Source organism: Delphinus delphis, chromosome 16 (assembly GCF_949987515.2).
Source record: "Delphinus delphis chromosome 16, mDelDel1.2, whole genome shotgun sequence".
NCBI classification, from domain to species: Eukaryota; Metazoa; Chordata; class Mammalia; order Artiodactyla; family Delphinidae; genus Delphinus; species Delphinus delphis.
In genome coordinates, this window is record NC_082698.1 from 5,791,047 (window position 1) to 5,811,227 (window position 20,181).

At 45.9% G+C, this 20,181-nt stretch overlaps 1 protein-coding gene across 3 annotated transcripts in view; it reads left to right on the forward strand.

Annotated features, from left to right (window-relative positions):
* Positions 1–20,181, forward strand: part of C16H10orf90 (chromosome 16 C10orf90 homolog) — a 228,214-nt gene that overhangs the window by 123,036 nt on the left and 84,997 nt on the right. Inside the window, exon 1 of one of the 3 annotated variants that reach the window (XM_060033520.1) lies at positions 15,994–16,015. The exons of the other annotated variants lie outside the window; for them this stretch is intronic. Within the exon in view, the coding sequence (XP_059889503.1) occupies positions 15,994–16,015 (22 nt within the window). Of the gene's footprint in view, positions 1–15,993; positions 16,016–20,181 lie in introns of those variants that run through there. 3 annotated transcript variants of the gene reach the window in all.

The following is a 20,181-nucleotide window of genomic DNA, read 5'->3' on the forward strand; positions in this document are numbered from 1 at the left end:
GGTATTAATCCTTTTAATATTTTCTTTCAGTCTATTGCTTGTCTTTTCATTTTGTATGTAATAACATTTGTCATATAAAACTTACGCATTATTTTATAGTTCAATTGTTAATCTTTTATGGCCTCTAGATATTTTGTCTTCTTTAAGAAGACTTCCACTGTTACAAAAAATATTCTTCTATTATTATTTTTTAATTTCGCTTTTTGATGTTTACACCTGTAATCCATTTTAAATTTAGTTTTGTGTATGGCTTTAAATATGGACCATAACGTTATTAACATTATTTTATCCTCAAATGGATTACTAATTTTATATGCTGTCCTATTCCCTTTGATTTGGAATGTCCTCTTCATAGAGTAAATTCCCAAATGTACGTGGATGTCTTACTCTCTGTTTCATCTAATTGACGTATCTATTTTTTCCTTTCCTGAGACCACACGGTTTTAAGTAATACAGCATTAGAGTGAGTTTTAATAGGTAGTATGACAATATCCCATGCTCACTGTACATTATTAGAACTGTCTTGGTATTCTTATGCATTCTCTCTCTTCCACATACATTTATGAATCAGGTCGTCTATTATTTAGTTATTTATTGCCAGTTTTTAGATAAATGTGGAATTTATAAACTAATTTGGGCAGAATTGACTTTACCCTTTGACCTTTTCATCCAGAAACATGTCATGTCTCCCCATTCACTTAAGTTTTCTTTTATTTCCTCCAGTACAGTTTTACGATTTTCTCGATATGGGTATTTCATATTTCATGTTAGATGTGTTCCTGGCTGTACTAGGGTCTTCGTGCCATTGTTAATTGTTTTCTCCTGATGTTTTATAATTAATTAGTTCCCCTCTTTATGAAGTTATTGATTCTTGGAGGTTGCTTTTGATTGTGATTAAATCACTCAGCTCTCCTAGCAGTTGTCAAAGTTTTCAGCTGAAATCCTTGGGTTTACAAGCAGGTAGTGCTATCATCTGAAATAATGAGAGCTTTGTCTCTTCCGTTTCAACATCATGCCTCTTCCTTCTTTATCTTCCGGTGTTGGCAGCACCCCGGTGACCTTGGGAATGTGTGCTTGGTTCCCCAGGTCCTAAAGTTTCATTATTTGCTATTTCGTGTTTTGTCACAACGAGTATCATTATTTGTATGGTATCCAGAAGTCAAGTAGCGTGTTTAATGACTGCATGCTGGGAAAAAATTTAGCTTGCAAGCTCTTCCAAATACATTGGTCTTAGAAATTTTGCCTGTTTTATAAAAATCACAAAATAAGCATTATATTTATTTTGTTTCATTAAGTGTTTCAATCAGATTTTTATATTTCCTTTATACTATATTTATATAATAGAGTTATTTACACAGCAGTTTGGCTGAAGGTCTGTGTGGATAGAAGAATCACAAAAATGCATTTATTTATCCGATCTCACCTTTTAAATAATGTAGAAGATGGAGGTAGCTTCCTTGATATGAAACCTTTGCCCCTGTCATAAAATGCTACCACAGAGACTCCCATTAACAATAAAGAATTCTTCCACACCCTCCCCTCTCTGCTTATGTTTCCAAATGCGGTGACCTTGTTTGTAGTATACATTCACCTTCACCTGCTCATGGTAATTTCAGCCTTTTTCTGTTGTGGAGCAGAACCCTAGCGTGGATTTTTGCCTGTGTTCCCAGCAGTTTTGCTTTTCCTGCTAAATGCACGAATCCGAATTCCAGTAGAGTTGCTGAGTATTCCAAATGTGAAAAATACATCCAGAATGCCCTACTCTGCCAGTGGGGTAGAAAGGTCCCTCCAGGCCGCCTTGCTCAGCTCAGGACTGCAGGAACCACCCCCTGGCTCTTTCTCCCCATGGCCCGAGAGACACAAAGATTTAATAAACTTCAAAGCTAATTGCGCTCCAGGCTCAGCTTTCTGCAGCAGAAATCTCTTGCCCATCAGCCAAGGAGCAGTTCCTGGCCCCCAATCAGCTGGCAATATGCCTCCTGTCAACATGTTGACTATTTCATAGTGCCTTGGCTTTGTGGGTTTCCCTACCCTGTTAGCAGCTGGCTGTTCTGTTAGCGACTTTGGGAGGAAACCCCTCACTGTGGGATGACGTGGAAAGCTACATCTAGAGTCAGCAGAGGGGGAACACCATGGCGGTTAAGAGCATGGGGTTCCGTGGGGTTTCAACTTGAATTTGAATTCCAGCTCCTTCACTTAGGAACTGTGGGTTGTTGGACAAGTAAGTTCACTTCCCTAAGCCACAGCTTCCTTATGTGCTACAGACAGTTCATCTTACGTGGGTCGCTGTGAGAGTTCAATGAGAAAGGAGAATAAGACGCCTGTAGCAGTACACAGTCCATGGGAAACATGAGTATCAGTTTCCGAGGGCTGCCAAAACAAAGTGTGGCAAATTGGGTGACTTAAACAATAGAAATTTACTCTCATAGTTCCAGAGGCTGAAAGTCCAAAATCAGTGTGTTGGAAAGGTGGGTTCCTTCTGAGGCCGTGAGGGGGAGTCTGTTCCAGGCCCCTCTCCCAGCTGCTGGTGGTTTCCTGGCACATCTGTGACTTTCCTCGGCTTGTAGAAGCATGACCCCGATCTCTGCCTTCACCTTCCCATGGTACTCTCCCTTGTGTGTCAGTGTGTCTAAATTTTCTCTTTATCAGGACACCAATCATATTGATTAGGGGCCCACCCTAAGGACTTATTTCGACCTGATTACTTCTGCAAAGACCCTGTCTCCAAAGAAGGTCACATTCAGAGGTCCTGGTGGTTAGGACTTCATTATATAAATTGGGGTGGGCAGGGAACATAATTCAACCCGAGACAATATACAGTACATATTATCAATTTCAAAATTTTCCATAATAAATCAAAGCCTGGAGAATTGTCACCAGATGAAAGATGCACTTTCTCTGCTGGGCCGTAGACATTCTTGAGCAGCCAGAGAACGTTTAGACAGAAGAGTCAATTTCTGTTGAGCCGAGTCACAGGGAAAGCTTGAAAGTGGTGAGAAATCCAAGGATCTTCATCTTAAAGGAAAGCAGCCAGTGAAGCTCAGACAGGAGACTTCGGTGCTCACCCGCTGTCACCGGGAAAGCGCGAGGGAGGAGAGAAAGGAAGGCTCCCCTGCAAAGCCTTTGCTCAGGCAGCTGCAGGCAATAGCTGTGTCTATTAAAGATGTTCCATTTTAACAAGAGCCAGGTAACAGGCTGGAGTCTTGTGGGGGGGCTGGGTTGCTAGGCAACAGCTTTATCATTTCCTGGGAAGTCCACAAACCATCTCATTCCCCTTGTGAACGCCTCTTCTTTGGTAAAGGTTACATTTAGAGAATTGCTGATAGTTTAGAACTTTTGCGGGGGAGGGGTGCAGGGCGGGAAGGGAATGTATATATGTAATCAGTTCACAAAACCTAAATATAAGTCCCTCCTGTTGGAAATGACATGGTGACAGGTCCTTTGTTGCTTTTTGGCCCTTTTTTGTATTGGGTTGTGTGAGCACCAGGGCAGTCTGACTATTGGTCCATAGCAGACGTGGAAGTTAAGGATCTATGGGCTGCAAAGTTTAGGTGTGATGTCGAGCCTCTCTCCTTCTTTACTTTCAGATTTCAAGTGCTAGTGATAAAAAAGCAATTACCTGTTATCTTTTGTTGGAAAAGAAGATAAGCACCAAACCCACTTGCATTACCCTTTATTTTTACGTCCCCATGTTTGTTTAATCTCAGGCATTCCTATTCCAGCTTCTGAGGACTTGGCAGTATAATGGACTTGTCAAATCCAGCCCTTGGAAGCTTTCTGTTTTAGGGGAAATACAAAAGCTGCCTGATGGAGGACCCCGAGTCTCCTCACAGGCCAGGCTTCCTGCTGCGGGATCTTCAGGGCTGCCTTTGATTGGCAGATGTTTTATCAGACTCGGGCTCTGAAAGAATTCAAGGGCAATCTCGTCTGGAAGAACACAAATGCAGCTTTACGCATGGTTTGCGGGGGACGGTCTCGGTGTCGAGACCACAGGCTGAAACAATTTTTCTTGAGGCCAGTGTAGCTTGGTGGGGCAGTTTGGTTGGAGTTGGGCAGGGCTGGGTTTGAATCCCAGCTGCACTCAGGAAAGCGGAGCAACCTTTACTCTTTCCTGAAGTCCAGGACAGAATCGAGACTAGGGATGACTGTTGGCAGAGTGTTTGCTAAAGCAAGGCGTGTTCACTGCCCACCGCCTCTTACTGCCACCGCCCCGACCTCAGCCCTCTCCCAAGTTCAAACTTGTATCGAGGCCAAGTTCAAAGTTGTATCATGGCCCCACATTGACAGAGAGAGGATGTTCTGTGACAAACACTGCATCTGGGTGTCCCAGACTGAAGACCTGGTTTCTGATCTCAGTGCCCCCTCATCCCAGTGTAGGACCACCGCAGAGAACCCTTCCGGAACCGGTAACATGCAAATGGGGGCTTGCCTGCTCTCCTGGTCGCCACCCTCTTGTAGGATTCTGCTCTACCTGTCACCTAATCGTGGGCTCTGCAGTGACAGCTCAGATTGTTCTTGGAGATGAGGAACCCCTGGCAGGAATTTTAGCACTCATGCCTAATGTGGGCCTGAGCCAGCAGGCGTTAGAAGTTCAAGGGCAGCCGTGCTTCATATGGGGGTTTTATGGCTCATCACTATTCAGCCGGTGTTGCCTAATGGCGGATGCTCAGAAGGGAAAGTCCTGACTGAGGAAGGCGAAGAAGGAGACTGCGTCTCTGTCACCTGCAAAAGAAATAGCCCTATTTTCTCCTCATTTATTTCTGATGGGAAGATGCAAGACAGACTAAAGAAAAATGAATTTTTAGAAAAAACTCTCTATTGAATCAGCATTCCTGTAGCCATGGTTTAAATTGTGAATACTTTCCTCAGTATTTGCTTTCCATCCAGTCAACTCGAACAGTGCACTTGATTGATAGAGGTGTGAGCACAAGTTCGTGTTTTACAGCCTTGTAGCAGGAGTCTGTTAAGATGGTGGGGATCTGTTTACAGATTTCCTGAGACCGAAATGAAAATAGGTAGCTTTTCACGAACGGGAGCTTGGTTGCCCTGCGCAGGCTACCTGGGTACCATTTTCTTCTCAGTGAGGTGGAAGTGGCCTGTTTCTGCTCCTGGGGGATTGGAGGGGGCATGGGGGGAAGGTGCTAAAGGGGTGGCTGTGACTTCCACATAGACTCACCGAAGGAAACAGCCATGCGCAGACCCCTGGGTATGGAAAGGCGGTGCTCTGTTCCCACTGTGTGGGTGCATGACGAACAGCAGCTTGCTGGAAGTTTCCAAATCCACCAGAGACTCCCCATTTCTGTCCATTAGCGGGGTGGCTGGGAAGCAGAAGGAAAACAACAACAACAAAGAAACCTGGAGTTCATTCTAGAAATTTCTATATTCTTATGAGAAAAATGAAAGTCATGTGGACCCAATGGCACTATTATCTTTTCTCCCTTTGGGAGTGAAAGAGAGCTGGAGGGAAGCTGTCTCTACGGATGTCATAAAACAGCTGTCTGTGTCTATTGGATCTTGGTTACACCAGCAATACTCCTGTGAAATGAGGGACCGGGTATCCCAAACACAGCAGTAGCCACTGTTTGGCAGAACAGCTTCCAGCCATATCCAAAGAACTGAGAGATTTGGAAGCAAACATGCCCAGTTACAATGTTAAGAGCAGGCGTGGTGGAGAATGGCAGATGTGATGCCAAAGAAAATGAAATGGCAGAGAAGATGCCCAGAAATTCCCAAGGGATAAACCAGAGAAGTAGTTAGGGCACAAGAGGTGGGCGTGCTGAGGCCTATATTGGAAGCACAGAATATGAGATGCCAAACAGACTGGGTTTGCACAAGCAGGTGGCCCCTGATGTCTCAGGGGTCGGGGTGGGGCCTTGGTGGGACGGGACTTGTACCCTGGATGTGAAAAGCCAAGGTCTTCTCCAGGGAGGCTGATCTGGTGAGCAAGGAGGAGGTTCCTCAGCAGGAGGGCGTAGCTGTGTCTGGAGCTCCAAGGAAGGGGAGGGAGGGAGAGAGAGCAGGTGCCTCCTCGCGCTCACAATAGGTCACTGTATTTCCTCCTTCCTCCGCTTTATATGTAGATAACATCCTGGGGGCTCTGGTCCAGTCTGGCCCCAGCTCTTACCGGGGATCCTGGCCTCAAGAGATGCCAGGTGAACACCGTGGTTTGGGTCCCACCCCTGGAGAAGCAGCACATGTCATTCAGCCCAGTTCAGCAAACATGTCATCAGCTCTTAAATTGACGGGCAGCTGCCACTTCTCAGCTTCTGCCGTGTGCCAGGCGCTTGTGCTGAGAGTTTCCCGTGCAGGAAGCAATTCCGTCAATTCTCATTTCACAGATGGAAAATGGGCTCTGAGAGGTTAAGTTTGCTAAAGTCAGAGTTGGGGTCAGGTCCTCCAATGTCAGAGTCCATTGCTCATTGCTTTACCTCCCCAAGCACAAGATTTGGGGTTGGGGGGGATACAAAGATGGAGGCTCTTGCCCCCAGGAGGTTACGGTACACTGAGGACCACAGCGCAATGTGGAAGAGTGCCCTGGAAACACAGAAGAACAACTGGTTTGTTTTTTTCTGGGGGTGAAAGCTTCTAGAGGGAAATAGTTTGAGCCGAGCCTTAAATGATAAGACAGATTTCCACTGAGTTGAAAGGGACTTACTTCTATGTTTAGAGAACTTAAGAAAGATATTACCACCTTGACATGGGTATGATATGGTTGGGAAGAGATTTAAGCATAAGCATATGTGAGTATTATCTGTGAAGCCGAGAGAGGATCCCAGAACGCCGCTGTCGGGAGTCCTGCTGGCTTTATATGGGGCTTAGCGATATAGTAGCAAGATATATATTTTTTAAGAACACTTGCTTTGTGCTCACTCTGCATATGAGTCCTGACTCCACTTATTGGGGTTGATCTGGGGTGACCCCGCTTTGATCAAGCCCACTAAAGACACCAGGCTCGAGCTCAGAGAGCGTGAGGGAATTGTCTTCTCTGAGTTTCTGGGGCCAAGGAAGCGCTGGGAATGAGAAAAAGATGCAGTGGTGATGCCAGCCACCGGGAGGGGGCCGCAGAGCTCAGGCTCCATGGCCTCTTGGAAGGTGAAATTGGCAAGGAGGCAGCGGCTCACCCACTGAGCATCACGACCACCCAAGAGAATCATCATAAAGTTACCCACCAAAGGCAGATAGAGCCAGAGGTCAGGTTAGAGACAAGGAGGCTGGGATGGAATGACAACATACAATATATGTGTTTTTAAATATTTTCTTGATTGATTTTGTTGATTTTCCCTTCCCCCCAAAACCAACTTTTGATTTTGTTGTTTTTTTCTGTTATTGTGCTTTTTTCTGTTCTTTCATTGATTTCTACTCTTATTTTAATTTGTTTTTTGTCATCCATATTAATATATGTACCTGTAGTTTATATATTTTCACTGACGGATAGTTAACTATCTCGAAATTGATTTATAAATTCTCCTGTCAAAGAACATTTTCGTTGTTTCCAGTTTTTTTTTTTTTGCCATTAAAAACAATGATGCTGGGGCTTCCCTGGTGGCGCAGTAGTTGAGAGTCCGCCTGCCGATGCAGGGGACGCGGGTTTGTGCCCCGGTCCGGGGGGATCCCACGTGCCGCGGAGCGGCTGGGCCTGTGAGCCATGGCCGCTGAGCCACGGGAGAGGCCACAGCGGTGAGAGGCCCGCGTACGGTGGAAAAAAAAAAAAAAATGATGCTACGGACAGTCTTATAGACACCAGTGCAGATGAGGAAGAGTTTCTTTTACTTACATACCATATTTCACTAATTCTAAGATGTATTTTTATATTTTAATATATCTGAAATCAGAATGTGTATTAAAATTAGTGGCATCTTAGGATATAAATTAGCAGTTTTTTTCCGTTTCTTGGTGATGCATAAAGTAATTGTACATCTTATAATCAATGAACTGTTAGATGTTGATGAAATACTGTAAATAAGAGCAAAATTGCTCATCCGCACCTTTACTGGGTTATTTTTCAAGTATCAGTTTATGCTCAGCAGCCGTGCACGGGAATTGCTGTTACCTCACAGCTTTACTGATATCTAATATTGTTGATTTTTGGCCAGTCAGATAGATGTGACATGGTCTCTTGCTGTGATTTTCTTTTCCTTCCTCTATTTGCTAATGAGGTTGAATATCTTTTCAGCTGCCCAGTGACCATTTCTCTTCTGAGAAGTGTCTGTTCTGTCCTGGCCTGTTTCTTCCATTGGGTTACTAGTATTTCTCAAATTAATTTACAGGAGTTTTTAAAATTAGTTTTGATGCTAATAACCCTTTCATTGTCTGTTATATGGGTTCCAAATATCTTTTTCTAATTTGTAGTCTGTTTTCTCTCTTTATCACATCTATTGATGGTCAGAAATTCTTGAATGAAAAAGACTTGAATTTATTTAGTAGTGTTTGCTTTGGGAACATTTTAAAGATATCCTTTCCTACCCAGGATCATAAGGATATGAACTATTTTATCCCTTAAAGGTCTTTAAGTTTCATCATTCATATTTAGGTTTTTAGATGCTCTGGAGTTGATTTGTGGGTGTGGTAAGAAGTATGGAACTGATTTGGTTTTTGAAGTAATAACTAATTCTCCCAGCATCAGTTTTTATATTTTGTTTTTATCCAAACCACCTCATTATTTTTCACATTTTCTTATATGTAAGGATCTCCTTCTGGGTTCTTTATTATTTTCCATTAGTCTGTTTCCACTTATTCCTGTAGCAGTGCACTATCATTTTTCTACATCTTTAAAGTAACTTGATATCTGACAGGGCAAATACCTCTCCCCTGCCTATTTGTGTATCTTTCTCCAAATAGTAGCCTTATTGATTTTCCTCTCTAACTAGGTTTGACATATCGCCTCACACTCACAAAGAGACTGCCGTCATCCGGACGTCTCAGAAAACCCCACAGTAAGCTGGGAATCAACCACTGGGTCATGCTAGAGGCCTTACTTCCCAGGTGGTGGGAATGTTCTTTAGAAGGACTCGAGAGTCTACCCTGCTTGATGAGGTCAGAATTGCTGAACCTGTTTTGCAGATGAGCAAACAAAGAGAAGGTCAGTGACTCGTTAGTTGACACGGCTGGTCCGTGGCGGAGCCGGCCTTGAGTGCAGGTCAGCTTCCTGTGTTTCCAACGCAGAACTGCTGACCTGCAAACACAGCAGCGTCTCCCGTGATTCCTCAACCTCATGGGCCGCACTGGATTTTGCTCCCACTCCCCAGAAGAGTTCTCAAGGCCAGCAGTTTGACTCTTCATTCAATTTCATGTTCAGTCCCACCCAGCCCCACTGGACCGGCTTTTCTAGCTGCGAGAGCTGCTCTGCTCACTCTTTCTTCCCAAGCACACTTCTCATTTACTTCTTTATCCTATTTTTGGCTTTAATGATCTGTTCCTAGGTTTCTAACTCCCTCCCCCAGATTGGTAAGTGTGTATTATCCCTCCTTTTCCCTGGACACCTGGAAGTGCTAAATCTTGGTGTTCGCACCTTTTTTTCACCTTCTTGAGCCACTGCCAGTGGCTTCTCCCCTTTCATGTCTCTGTGCAAGTATAGAAGAAAGGCCATGCTGGGGCACTGGCAGAAGAGCTGTAATTACTGAAGCTAATGCCGAGTCTCTCCAAAGTTCAAGTTCATTAGTGAAACTTCTTTTATCTTGTCATTCTAGTTTCTGATGAGCATGTACTTATTTTGCAATCAAGAGTAAAAATGTTGAATTATAATAATAACAGCATCATTAACTTTTGCCAGAATGTTAAGCTGCATATAATCTCCATGAAGGCAGAAATTTTCTCTCTATTTTGCCTGTTGCTGTGACTTTGGGGTCTAGACCAGTGCCTGGCCCATGGTGATGCTATAAAAATATTTGCTGGATACATAAAGAAATGAATTTTATTGGGTATTTTCCACGTGAAAAGTCACATGCTGAGGGCTTTCAGTATGTCTCCTCTCTTAGCTCTCACACCAATCCAGTGAATTGATATCGTGATCCCTGTTTGGGAGATGGGGAAGCTGAGAAGTTAGGTGGATCGTCTAACTCACAAACTTTGTAAGTGTTCAAGCTAGATTCAAGCCATATCTGTGGAACCCCAAGAACGTTCTCTTAAGCCTTCATGCAGTAATGCTGCTATCATTGAAGGTACATAGAAATGAGATGCTGCCTTAGGGGGGTCTGGGAATCACTGTTGTTCCTTTCACTCATTTGAGGGGAAGGTGAATGGAGACCATGATAGTCTTCCTTTTCCTAGAGCTGCTTTTGTAAAAAGACAAATAACCCAACTTAAAATTTGAGCAAAGGACCTGAATAGACATTTCTCCAAAGAAGATTGCAAATGGGCAGGAAGCACATGAAAAGATGCATAACATTATTAGTTTTCAGGGACATGCAAATCAAACCCACAATGAGATACTACCTCATAGCCACTAGGAGGCTGTAATTAAAAAAACGGATAATAACAAGTGTTGGCAAAGATGGGGAAAATGGAGCCCTCATACTTTGCTAGTGGGGATGTAAAATGGTGCAAACAGATTGACATTTCCTCAAAAAGTTAAACATGTAGTTACCATATGACCCAGCAATTCCACCCTTAGGTATATATCCCATGAGAAAGAAAACCTGTGTCCACATAAAACCTTGTACACACATGTTCATGGTAGCATTGTTTATTATAACCAAAAAGTGGAAACAGCCCAAGTGTTCATCAGTTACTAAACAGATGCACGATATGTGCTCTATCCATACAGTATGAATCTTGAAGCAAAATGACTATTATTTGGCCATAGAGAGGAGTGAAATTCTGACACATGCTACAACACGGATGAACCTTGAATCCACGTGACTCAGTGAAAGAAGCCAGACACAAAAGCCCACAGACTTATGATTTTATTTATATGAAATGTCCAGAACAGGCAAATCTGGAAAACATGTGTTAGTGGCTTCCAAGGATGGGGAGTGATGGGTATGGGGCTTCTTTTGTGGACGATGAAAATGTCCTGGAATTAGATCGTGGTGATAGTTGCACAACTTTGTGAATATACAGAAACCATTGAATTTTACACTTTAAAGGCTAAGTTGTATGGTATGTGAATTATATTTTTTAAAGAATCAACTCCAGGGAGAGAGCAGCTCAGCCCAGCTAGACAGGGTGTGGTTAGAAGGTAACTTGACGGACAGCCAGCAATCCGGCGTCTTTATTAGACTCAACTGAGCAAGCCTGACGCTGCCACTTCCCAGCTGAGAGCTTCTCTGGCAAGCCGTGCCCCTCTTTGAGCCTCTGTTTCCTTTTTTTGTAAAGCGGCAGGTGAGGACATGGCTATACATATAAGGGGACAGTTGTTCTTGCCCAAGTTTTGGATCTGTTACAGCAGGAGGGGCTAGTAGGGGACACAGAGTGCTAATAGGATCTTTTCTCCATTAAACAACAACGGCTCAAAACAAAAATCACAGCCAGAGAGAATAACAGCCTTCTTCTAACTGTTCAGCACAGCTGATGAGCTGTTGGCAAATTCAGTAGAGAGGCCACTTTGGCTTTCCAGGTAGGAATACAGGATAATGGCAGCAGGCTGTGAGCATCTCCAAGCACGGGTATTTTCCTTGAATGCTGGGCTCTTGGGTATGGTCCTGTGACAGCAGCTCTCTCCCCAGACCCCCGATGTGCAGTGCGCGGCCCATGGCTCCTATAATGGGAGATTTACAACTTGGAGCTTCAGACACCGCACGGACCTCCTTTGTCCAGCTCATGGCAGAACGTGTAATCATCTCTGTGGGCTCCCGCCCCAGGCTCCAGACAGGCTCTGGCCGAGGCAGCTGAAAGCACAAGAAGCAAGAAGCTCCACAGCCCCACCAACAAGAGTTACGTCGCCCTCCCGGAGGAGAGGAAATCCGTTCTGACACCTTGTGAAAATGCTTCGGTGGCTTGTTTACAGAATGAACCCGAGCTGACAGCTTCTCCTGGTCTGTCTGGAGCACGTGGCTTTGCAGCTGGGCCAGATGTGGCTCCAGGTTCTTCTGCAGGAGGTTCCAACGACGTCCCGTTTTTCTTCTTCATGTGTCGCTTGTGATCCAGCGCTGGGCTAAAGGCACACAGTCCGCCCCTGCTCCTCCTGCCGAAAGCTGCCTGTATAACCAGCAGGTGATCGGGACCCCACTGCAGCCTGGATCTCAACTGGGGGGACGGGGGGGCAGAAGCGGTCGCCTCTGAAATCAGCCCACTCCATGACGTTCAATACAACGTAGTGATGATGCTTGTTCAGTGAGCTCGATGTTCCTTGAAGAAGAGAGGGTGTCACGATGCCATTTTCCAGTTTATGAAAGAAGCAAGCTGAAGTGGAGATGCCGCTCCCACACCCCCTCCCTCAAATGTACCCGGCGCCACACCCCCTCCCTCAAATGTACCCGGCGCCACACCCCCTCCCTCAAATGTACCCGGCGCCTCACGGCCCAGCCACCATGGACAAGACCCCTGGCAGAGCCAGGTGGTGTCCTGGAAGCCACGCATGTGACATGACTCCTCGTGTCACAGATGGGGAAGCTGAGCCCAAGAGGTGCTGAGTGGCTCAAGAACAGTGTCTTAGCTGCTTGTCTGGACTTGTCCTGCTGAATCGTGCTGTGTTAGGACCAAAAGAAAGGAAAAATCCTCCTCTTTCCGCCTCTCCCACTGCTGCCACTTGCTGCCACTTGCTGCCCACACACAGGCCCTCTGCTTAGATGAGGCTGCACGTTCCCAGAATGTTCAGCAGCCCCCTCGCCCCCCCGCGCAGGCCCTGGGCTGCTCTGACCTGGGCTGCCTCCCAGCTCACAGGGTCCTTTCTGGGGGTGGGGGGGTGGGGTGGGGAGGTGGCACCTTCTTTCCTTTTCAGGTTGGAGCCCATGTTGAAGACGTTTGGGTTACATGTCAGAGACAACCTGTGCTTAACTGCTTCCCCCTGTCAAGGGCTTAAAACAAGACCTACTCCTTCTCCCCGTGCATGTGGGTAGGAAGGGAGGAAAGGATAGTTTTTTGAAGATGACTACTAAACTTATCTACCCATGTGGCTATCTCTTTGCCATATGTACCCCTCAAAAAAAGACTCTAGTGATTGCTAAGAAAATGTTGGGTTATATGACCAAGGCAGGACCACAGAATGAAGGGCAGAAGACAACCTGTAGGAAGAACTGAAAGCAGGGACTTGAAGTGATATTGGTGCAGCCATGTTCACGGCAGCATCATTCATAATAGCCTAAAGGTGCAAGCAACCCAAGTGTCCATCGACAGATGAATGGCTAAACAAAGTATGGCCCATCCATACAATGGAATATTATTTACCTCTTTAAATTTTTATTAAAAAAAATTTTTTTTGGCTGTGCTGTGCAGCATACAGGGTCTTAGTTCCCTGACCAGGGATCGAACCCGCATACCCTGCAGTGGAATCATGGAATCTGAACCACTGGGCTGCCAGGGAAGTTCCTATTCACCTTTAAAAGGAAGGAGATTCTGACACATGAAACAACATGGATGAAGCTTGAAGACATTAGGCTGAGTAAATTAAGCCAGGCACAACAAGACAGACACTGTATAATTCCACTCATCTGAGGTCCCTATAGTAGTCAGATTCATAGAGACAGAAAGTAGAATGGCCGTGGTCAGGGGCTGGGGGAGGGGGAACCGGTTATGACTTAAGGTGGACAGAGTTCCAGTTTGGGAAAATGAAGGAGTTCTGTGGATGGATGGGGGTGACAGTTGCCCAACACGGTGTAGATGCATGTGCTTAATGCCACAGGACTGGACACTTAAAAATAGCTAAGATGGTAAATTTTGTGTTTTGTGTATTTTACCGCAAGTAAGGGGAGGGGGGAAGCCCGTAAGAGGAAATAATCAAATCCGCGTTGCATTGAAAAAGGTCTCGTGATGCGTCTCATTCCTTCATCGGACTCTGAGCTCTTTAAAGATGGGAACTCCTATGCTCTATTCATCTTTGTTAGCCCAGCACCTGACCTAGGTCCTCAAAGACGTCGGATTCCCAGTAACTGTTGGCAGAACTGAGGTTGTGGCGTGACCCCGCCAGTGCCGCCCATGTGAGCGGGGCCTCGCGGTTTAGAGGAGTGACGCATGCGCGCGAGTTGCGCCCGGTGGTCTCACTCGGTCCTCCAGGGGTGACCCTGCTCCTGCCACAGAAAGGCAGACCCCAGAGCCATGCCCGGGCACCAAGGGCAGAGGCACGGTGCCTCCAGTTCCGGGTGTCTCAGAAATCAGCTAGAGCCCAAGTAGACAGAATTAGTGAGCAGGTTTTTATTCGTTATTGGGCAGGTCTTATTATACTCCGTCATTTTCTGGAAGAGATGAAAATTATGTAAAACTGCAGCTAATAACACATTCCGTTCTGGGGGGTCCCGATGTTGACAGGCAGTGTGCTGGGCCCGTGAAAACTTTTCATATTTCTCAGCCCTTCAGCTTGCCCCTTTAACTGAGGAGCAAACAGCGACAGTGAGGGAGCTCCTCTGACACCCAAACCCAGTCTGTTCCGTCCACTTTCTCAAGCTTCATAGGAGAGGTTAACAGATCCTACAGATTCTGCTCCCTTTCTACCTTTTCTACCTGTGCAGTGATCATTAATATTGCAAACTCTCAGCTTGAAGCTTATTGAACAGGTGATGATTGGCAGGTTACTTCAACTAGGCCCAGCTTTCTCATCTGTAAAATGGGGATAATAATTGTGCCCTCCTCCAAAGGTCCTTCTGAGTGTTAAAGGAGATAACCTTTGTATCCAATATCTGTCTTGCTGTGATCGCACAATAAATTTTAGCCATGATGGCGTAATAGTGACACTGACCCGACTCAAAGCACCTTGGGGTTGTCCGGTGAAATTTACATTGTCCTGGTGTTTATGAACCAGCTTACAAAGGTGCTGTCCATTTATATAAAGACCCATGCTATCGATGCCTTGTCCCAGGGGATAACGCCACTCTCCCTATGAAACGGTGTATTTCATTTGAAAGGCAATGAGTTACGCAATTTATCACATCCCCCCCTTTGCCCTTGGCTGCTGCAAACGCACCCTTAGTTTGTGATTCTTCTGTGCCAGGGTCATCTTTAGCCCAGGCTTTATGGTCCAATGAGTTCTCCAGCTCATTATTTTCTTCTTTTATCACAGTTTGGCTGGTTTTTATCTGTGTTATTAATTATAAGCTACCTCAAACGTGACTGGGTATACATTAGAAAACAATATTCATTCTAATTTAGTGTCAAAGGTGTTCTATTAAATTGTAGGAATTGATCACTCTTATAATAGCTTGCACGGTAAACAGACTGCTGTGTTGCCCAATTTTCTAGATAAACCGGTTTGCAAAAATTGGTAACACATATTACAAGCAGGGTAAACAAATTAACATTGTGGTGTTATCTGAATGTATTTTAATACTAAGGGAACATTTCCACAGTAAAAATGCTGCCTGGCAAGAGAACCAGCATCATCAAAACAAGGTGAAAAATAAAAAAGTAAAAGTGAGAAGTTGAGGGGAAATGTGTATCTGACTGTAGGCAGTAGTTCTTTGTGTATCTGACTGTAGGCAGTAGTTCTTTGTGTATCTGACTGTAGGCAGTAGTTCTTTGTGTATCTGACTGTAGGTAGCAGTTCTTTGTCTCACATCTAACAGTGCTCTGCAGAAAACTTTAATTGTTGTGCAAACGTGTTTTACTTGCTAACAAAGCCTCAGATATAAATGTCAGAGTGATGATTGCTATTCCTGCTCAGGAGAAATAGCACAGGGTGGACTCCCCACCCCCTTCTCAGTTGCCATGGAAACATTCTGGTGACTTCATCACAGGTAGAGCGTTTGGAGGTTCTTCAGGCCAGCATGGAAGGTGGGAGCCTGACTCATTCTGAGAGGAATTACAGATGTCAACTGTGGCCGACTTTTCTTTCCTTTAGCCGAGCGCATCCTTGTCATTAAAAGACCTTTGAATCTAAGTAAAATGTCTTTGAAACGTCAGTGGAATATGATCAAACTGTCAGAGGAAGGTATGTTCTGATTTTTTCCCATAGATGAAACTCTTATCAAAATATAATTTGGGGCTTCCCTGGTGGCGCAGTGGTTGAGTCCACCTGCCGATGCAGGGGACGCGGGTTCGTGCCCCGGTCCGGGAGGATCCCACATGCCGCTGAGCGGCTGGGCCCGTGAGCCATGGCCGCTGAGCCTGCGCGTCCGGAGCCTGTGCTCCGCAACGGGAGAGGCCACAACAGTGAGAGGCCCGCGTACCGCCAAAAATATATATATATAATTTGTTCGTTCAGTCAACACTCAGCAAATGTCTTCAGCTGGCAGGCACGGTACTGAGCACAAGGCGAAGGTGATGATGAGACGTCCTCCAAAGGCCTCTGTCAACTTGGGGGACAGACTCAGAGCAGACAGGACAGTGTAGCGGGGACACACAGTGATGCCAGCCTGTCAGGGAGCACTGTGCTGGGTTGAATTGTGGCCCCCCAGAGACGTGTTCAAGTCCTAACCCCCAGACCTGTGAATGGGACCTTATCTGGAAATGGGGTCTTTGCAGATGAGGTCATACTGGGTTAGGATGGGCCTTCAATCCAGTGACTGGGGTCATTATAAAGACAGAGGGACTTGGAGACACAGAGACACAGGCCGTGTGAGAATGGAGGTAGGCCAGTGAGGCGGCCACAAGCCAAGGAGTGCTAAGCGCGGCCCCAGCCACAGGAGCTAGGAAGAGGCGAGGATGGATTCTCCCCTGGATTCTTCAGAGAGAGCACGGCCCTACCAGCACCTTGGCGTCAGACGTCTCACCTCCAGAACGTGAGACCACAAGTTGCCATTGTTTTAAGCTGCCTTGTTTGTGGTGATTTGTTATGGCAGCTCTAGGAAATGAATACAGGTGGCAACACAGGTTGGAAGGCATGTGGGGTGGGGGCAGGCCTAGGATCCCTTCTGAGAGGAGGTGATCTTGAGCTGTGCAGGGGAGTTAGCCCCCTGGGAAATTTGGGCAGGTGTCATCCAAGGCCAAAGTCACAGAGACGATGAAGCAGCCATATCCAGGAAGGAGAAGGAGGCTTATTTTAAGGATTTCTATCCTGATCTCCTTTTTTAAATTCTTTTTTGGAACTTGGGAGAGATTTTATTAGGGAATAATTAGAGAATTCTTTCATGGAAATAATTTTACTTAATAGACTTTTAAACTTCAAAGTCTTTGGATGATTTCTTTTTTTGAATTTATTTATTGAAGTATAGTTGATTTACAATATTGTGTTAATTTCTGCTGTACAGCAAAGTGACTCAGTTATACATAAACATACATTCTTTTCCATTATGGTTTTCCACAGGGTACTGAATATAGTTCCCTGTGCTCTACAGTAGGACCTTGTTGTTTATATATTTTATATACAGTAGTTTGCATCCGCCAATCCCAAACCCCCAGTCCATCCGTCCCCTACCACCCTCCCCCTTGGCAACCTTCGCTATGTCTGTGAATCTATTTCTGTTTTGTAGATGAGTTCATCTGTGTCATATTGTAGATTCCACATATAAGTGATATCGTAAGGTATTTGTCTTTCTCTGTCTGAATTACTTGGTATGATAATCTCTAGGTCCACCCATGTTGATACAAATGGCATTATTTCATTCTTTTTTGTGGCTGAGTAATATTCCACTGTATATATATACCACATCTTCTTCATCCATTCATCTGTGGGTGAACATTTAGGTTGTTTCGATGTCCTGGCTATTGTGAATAGTGCTGCTATGAACATAGGGGTGCATGTATCTTTTTGAATTATAGTTTTGTCCAGATATATGCCTATATCCTGGTCTCCTTGAGCCCCAGCACCCCATGCACATGGGCTCAGATTGTTATGTGTATATACAACGTATACAAAATGGGGTCTTCTTACTAGCTTCTCCCTCTTGGCTACTGTGTCTTCCTTTCTTTAGTGGATTCTCTCCACTAAATGTATCCCTTTCATTAGAGTTTTCAAAGGAGCATGTGACCTTCACAAGGTCACAGACTGGCAATGTCAAGGGGATTTGGGAGTACCTGACGGAGATGAGGCTGGTGGGGTCCCCACTTGATTGTGACCTTGCTGAGACCAGGCAGTTCAGGGAAGATTAAGCTGATGAGATGTAGCACAGCCTTTTTCATGAGATAAATCAGGACTTGGGTGTTAGCTGGACATGGGCAGTGAAGGAAAGGGTGGGTGTGGAGGGGCACCTCAATTTCTATTGTGCGTGATGGGAGGATGCTGGCCACTTGCCAAGAAAATGGATATGGGAGAGGAATGGGAGGGGAAGGAAGGGGAGGGGAAGGAGGAGACTGCAGTGGTAGCAGCTTGAGGGGAGTTGATTGGTTCCTTTTTTGGAAAAGCTGAGTTTGAGGGGCCTTGAAGGCAGCTGGTTCTAAGGGCTGGTGCCCACAGGTGAGGTTTGGGTCCTTCCTTGGCACTGATCTGAGATTTGGTAGGAGGACCCAGAGGGAGTCAAGGAGAGAATCCACTAAAGAAAGGAAGACACAGTAGCCAAGAGGGAGAAGCTAGTAAGAAGACCCCGTTGTTCCAAAAGTCAACCATGAAAAGATGGTCCAGAGGCACCGTGTGGTTAACAGGGTCAGATCTCACAGAGGTGATTAGCTTAATTCAAATCTGAAAAGCGATTGTCTCTGAGAAACATCTACTTAGAATATTAAGAAAGGGGTATCGTTGAGGGCAGGTGAAAATACCGAGGAAACCTTGCCTCCTATCAGACTAGAAATGAGGGAAGCGTTTACAGTCTATGAAGCGGGAATGTGACTGTCCCATCTCTGTCCCTGATACACATGATAGAGATATGAAAACAAGCAAGCTCTGTGTACCAGCGAAAGGCTGGGCGTTCGTTATTTGCACACGACTTTGATGGGTGGGTTCATTAGTCAACGCGTGATGTGGCCCGTCGGCTATTTTTGTATAGACAGCTCAAGCCATGCTAGGTGCCGCGTGGGAATTGTATGCAATGCCTTCCCCGTATCCCAGGCTTCACGCAACATGCTGCTTGCCATTTCCCAGATTGGCTGGATTTCTCTGCTCTTACACTTTTCCTTAAGCCCTTTCCGCTTTTCTCTTTTGCCTCTGCTTGGGCTGCGCCGCCTTCTCCCACCCCACGTCCACTTTTGTCTAAATCCACCCCATCCCATACCTTTCCTGGGTCCCTTGGCTGGCAGGGCTCTCCCGGTGGCTTACTGGGGCCAGAAGTAGCCAGACTGTGACTTTCTCTTAGAGCTGTGGGAGGGGACAGCCTCTCACTGCCTTTGCCGCTTTGTCCAGCCCGGGGCCTCCATCACCCTGAGTGCGGCATAAACTCCCGCTCAGGTGGGTCCCGTCCCTGAAGCACTCTTCCCTCCAGGGAGGACATTGGATGCCAGGAGAACCTGGGTCAGGACCTCATGCTCAGTTCATGTTGTTCTGCGCTTGGCCTCCGGGAAGGCGTCCAGGGCAGGAGTGGCTGTGGAGAAATGTCTCAGGCTGGTGGAGACAGAAGGAGTTCCATCTTTCCAACCATCACGGGAGAGAAACCCTCATCATATGTGCCCGTGCACTGACACTCCCCAGACACAGAGGGCCCTGAACACCGCACACAATAAATTCTTTAAACAGCCATGGGTGGGTGGCTCACCAGGCTGAGTTTTAGTTTGCTTCAAACTAACAGCCTGCTGCCATTCCTGACGGCTTCATTCTAATTGGAAGCGTTGATAAGAAGCCCCATTTTGATCCCCTGGATGTGGTTTTCTAAAAGCCGTGGGATGATGGTGAATCAGAAGCACTGCCATCACCTTCTAGGGCCTAAAGTCACCATCCGTACAGGAGCTTGTTAGTCTAAGACCAGCAGTGTTCTTGGACTTGAGCTGCATGGCGTGTCCTAGAAGGCTTAGTAAAGCCCAGAAGGCTGAGTCCTGCGCCAGAGTTTCTGAATCAGTAGGTCTGCAGGTCAGTGGGTGGGACCTGAGAATGTGCATTTCTTTCCTTTTTTTTTTTTTGGCCGCCCCAGGAGGCATTTGGGATCCTAGTTCCGTGACCAGGGCTCGAACCCACGCCCCCTGCAGTGGAAGCACGGTGTCCCAACCACTGGGCTGCCAGGGAAGTCCCTGCATTTCTTTTTATAAACATTTTTATTTTTTAATGTTTTTATTGAAGTATAGTTGATTTGAATG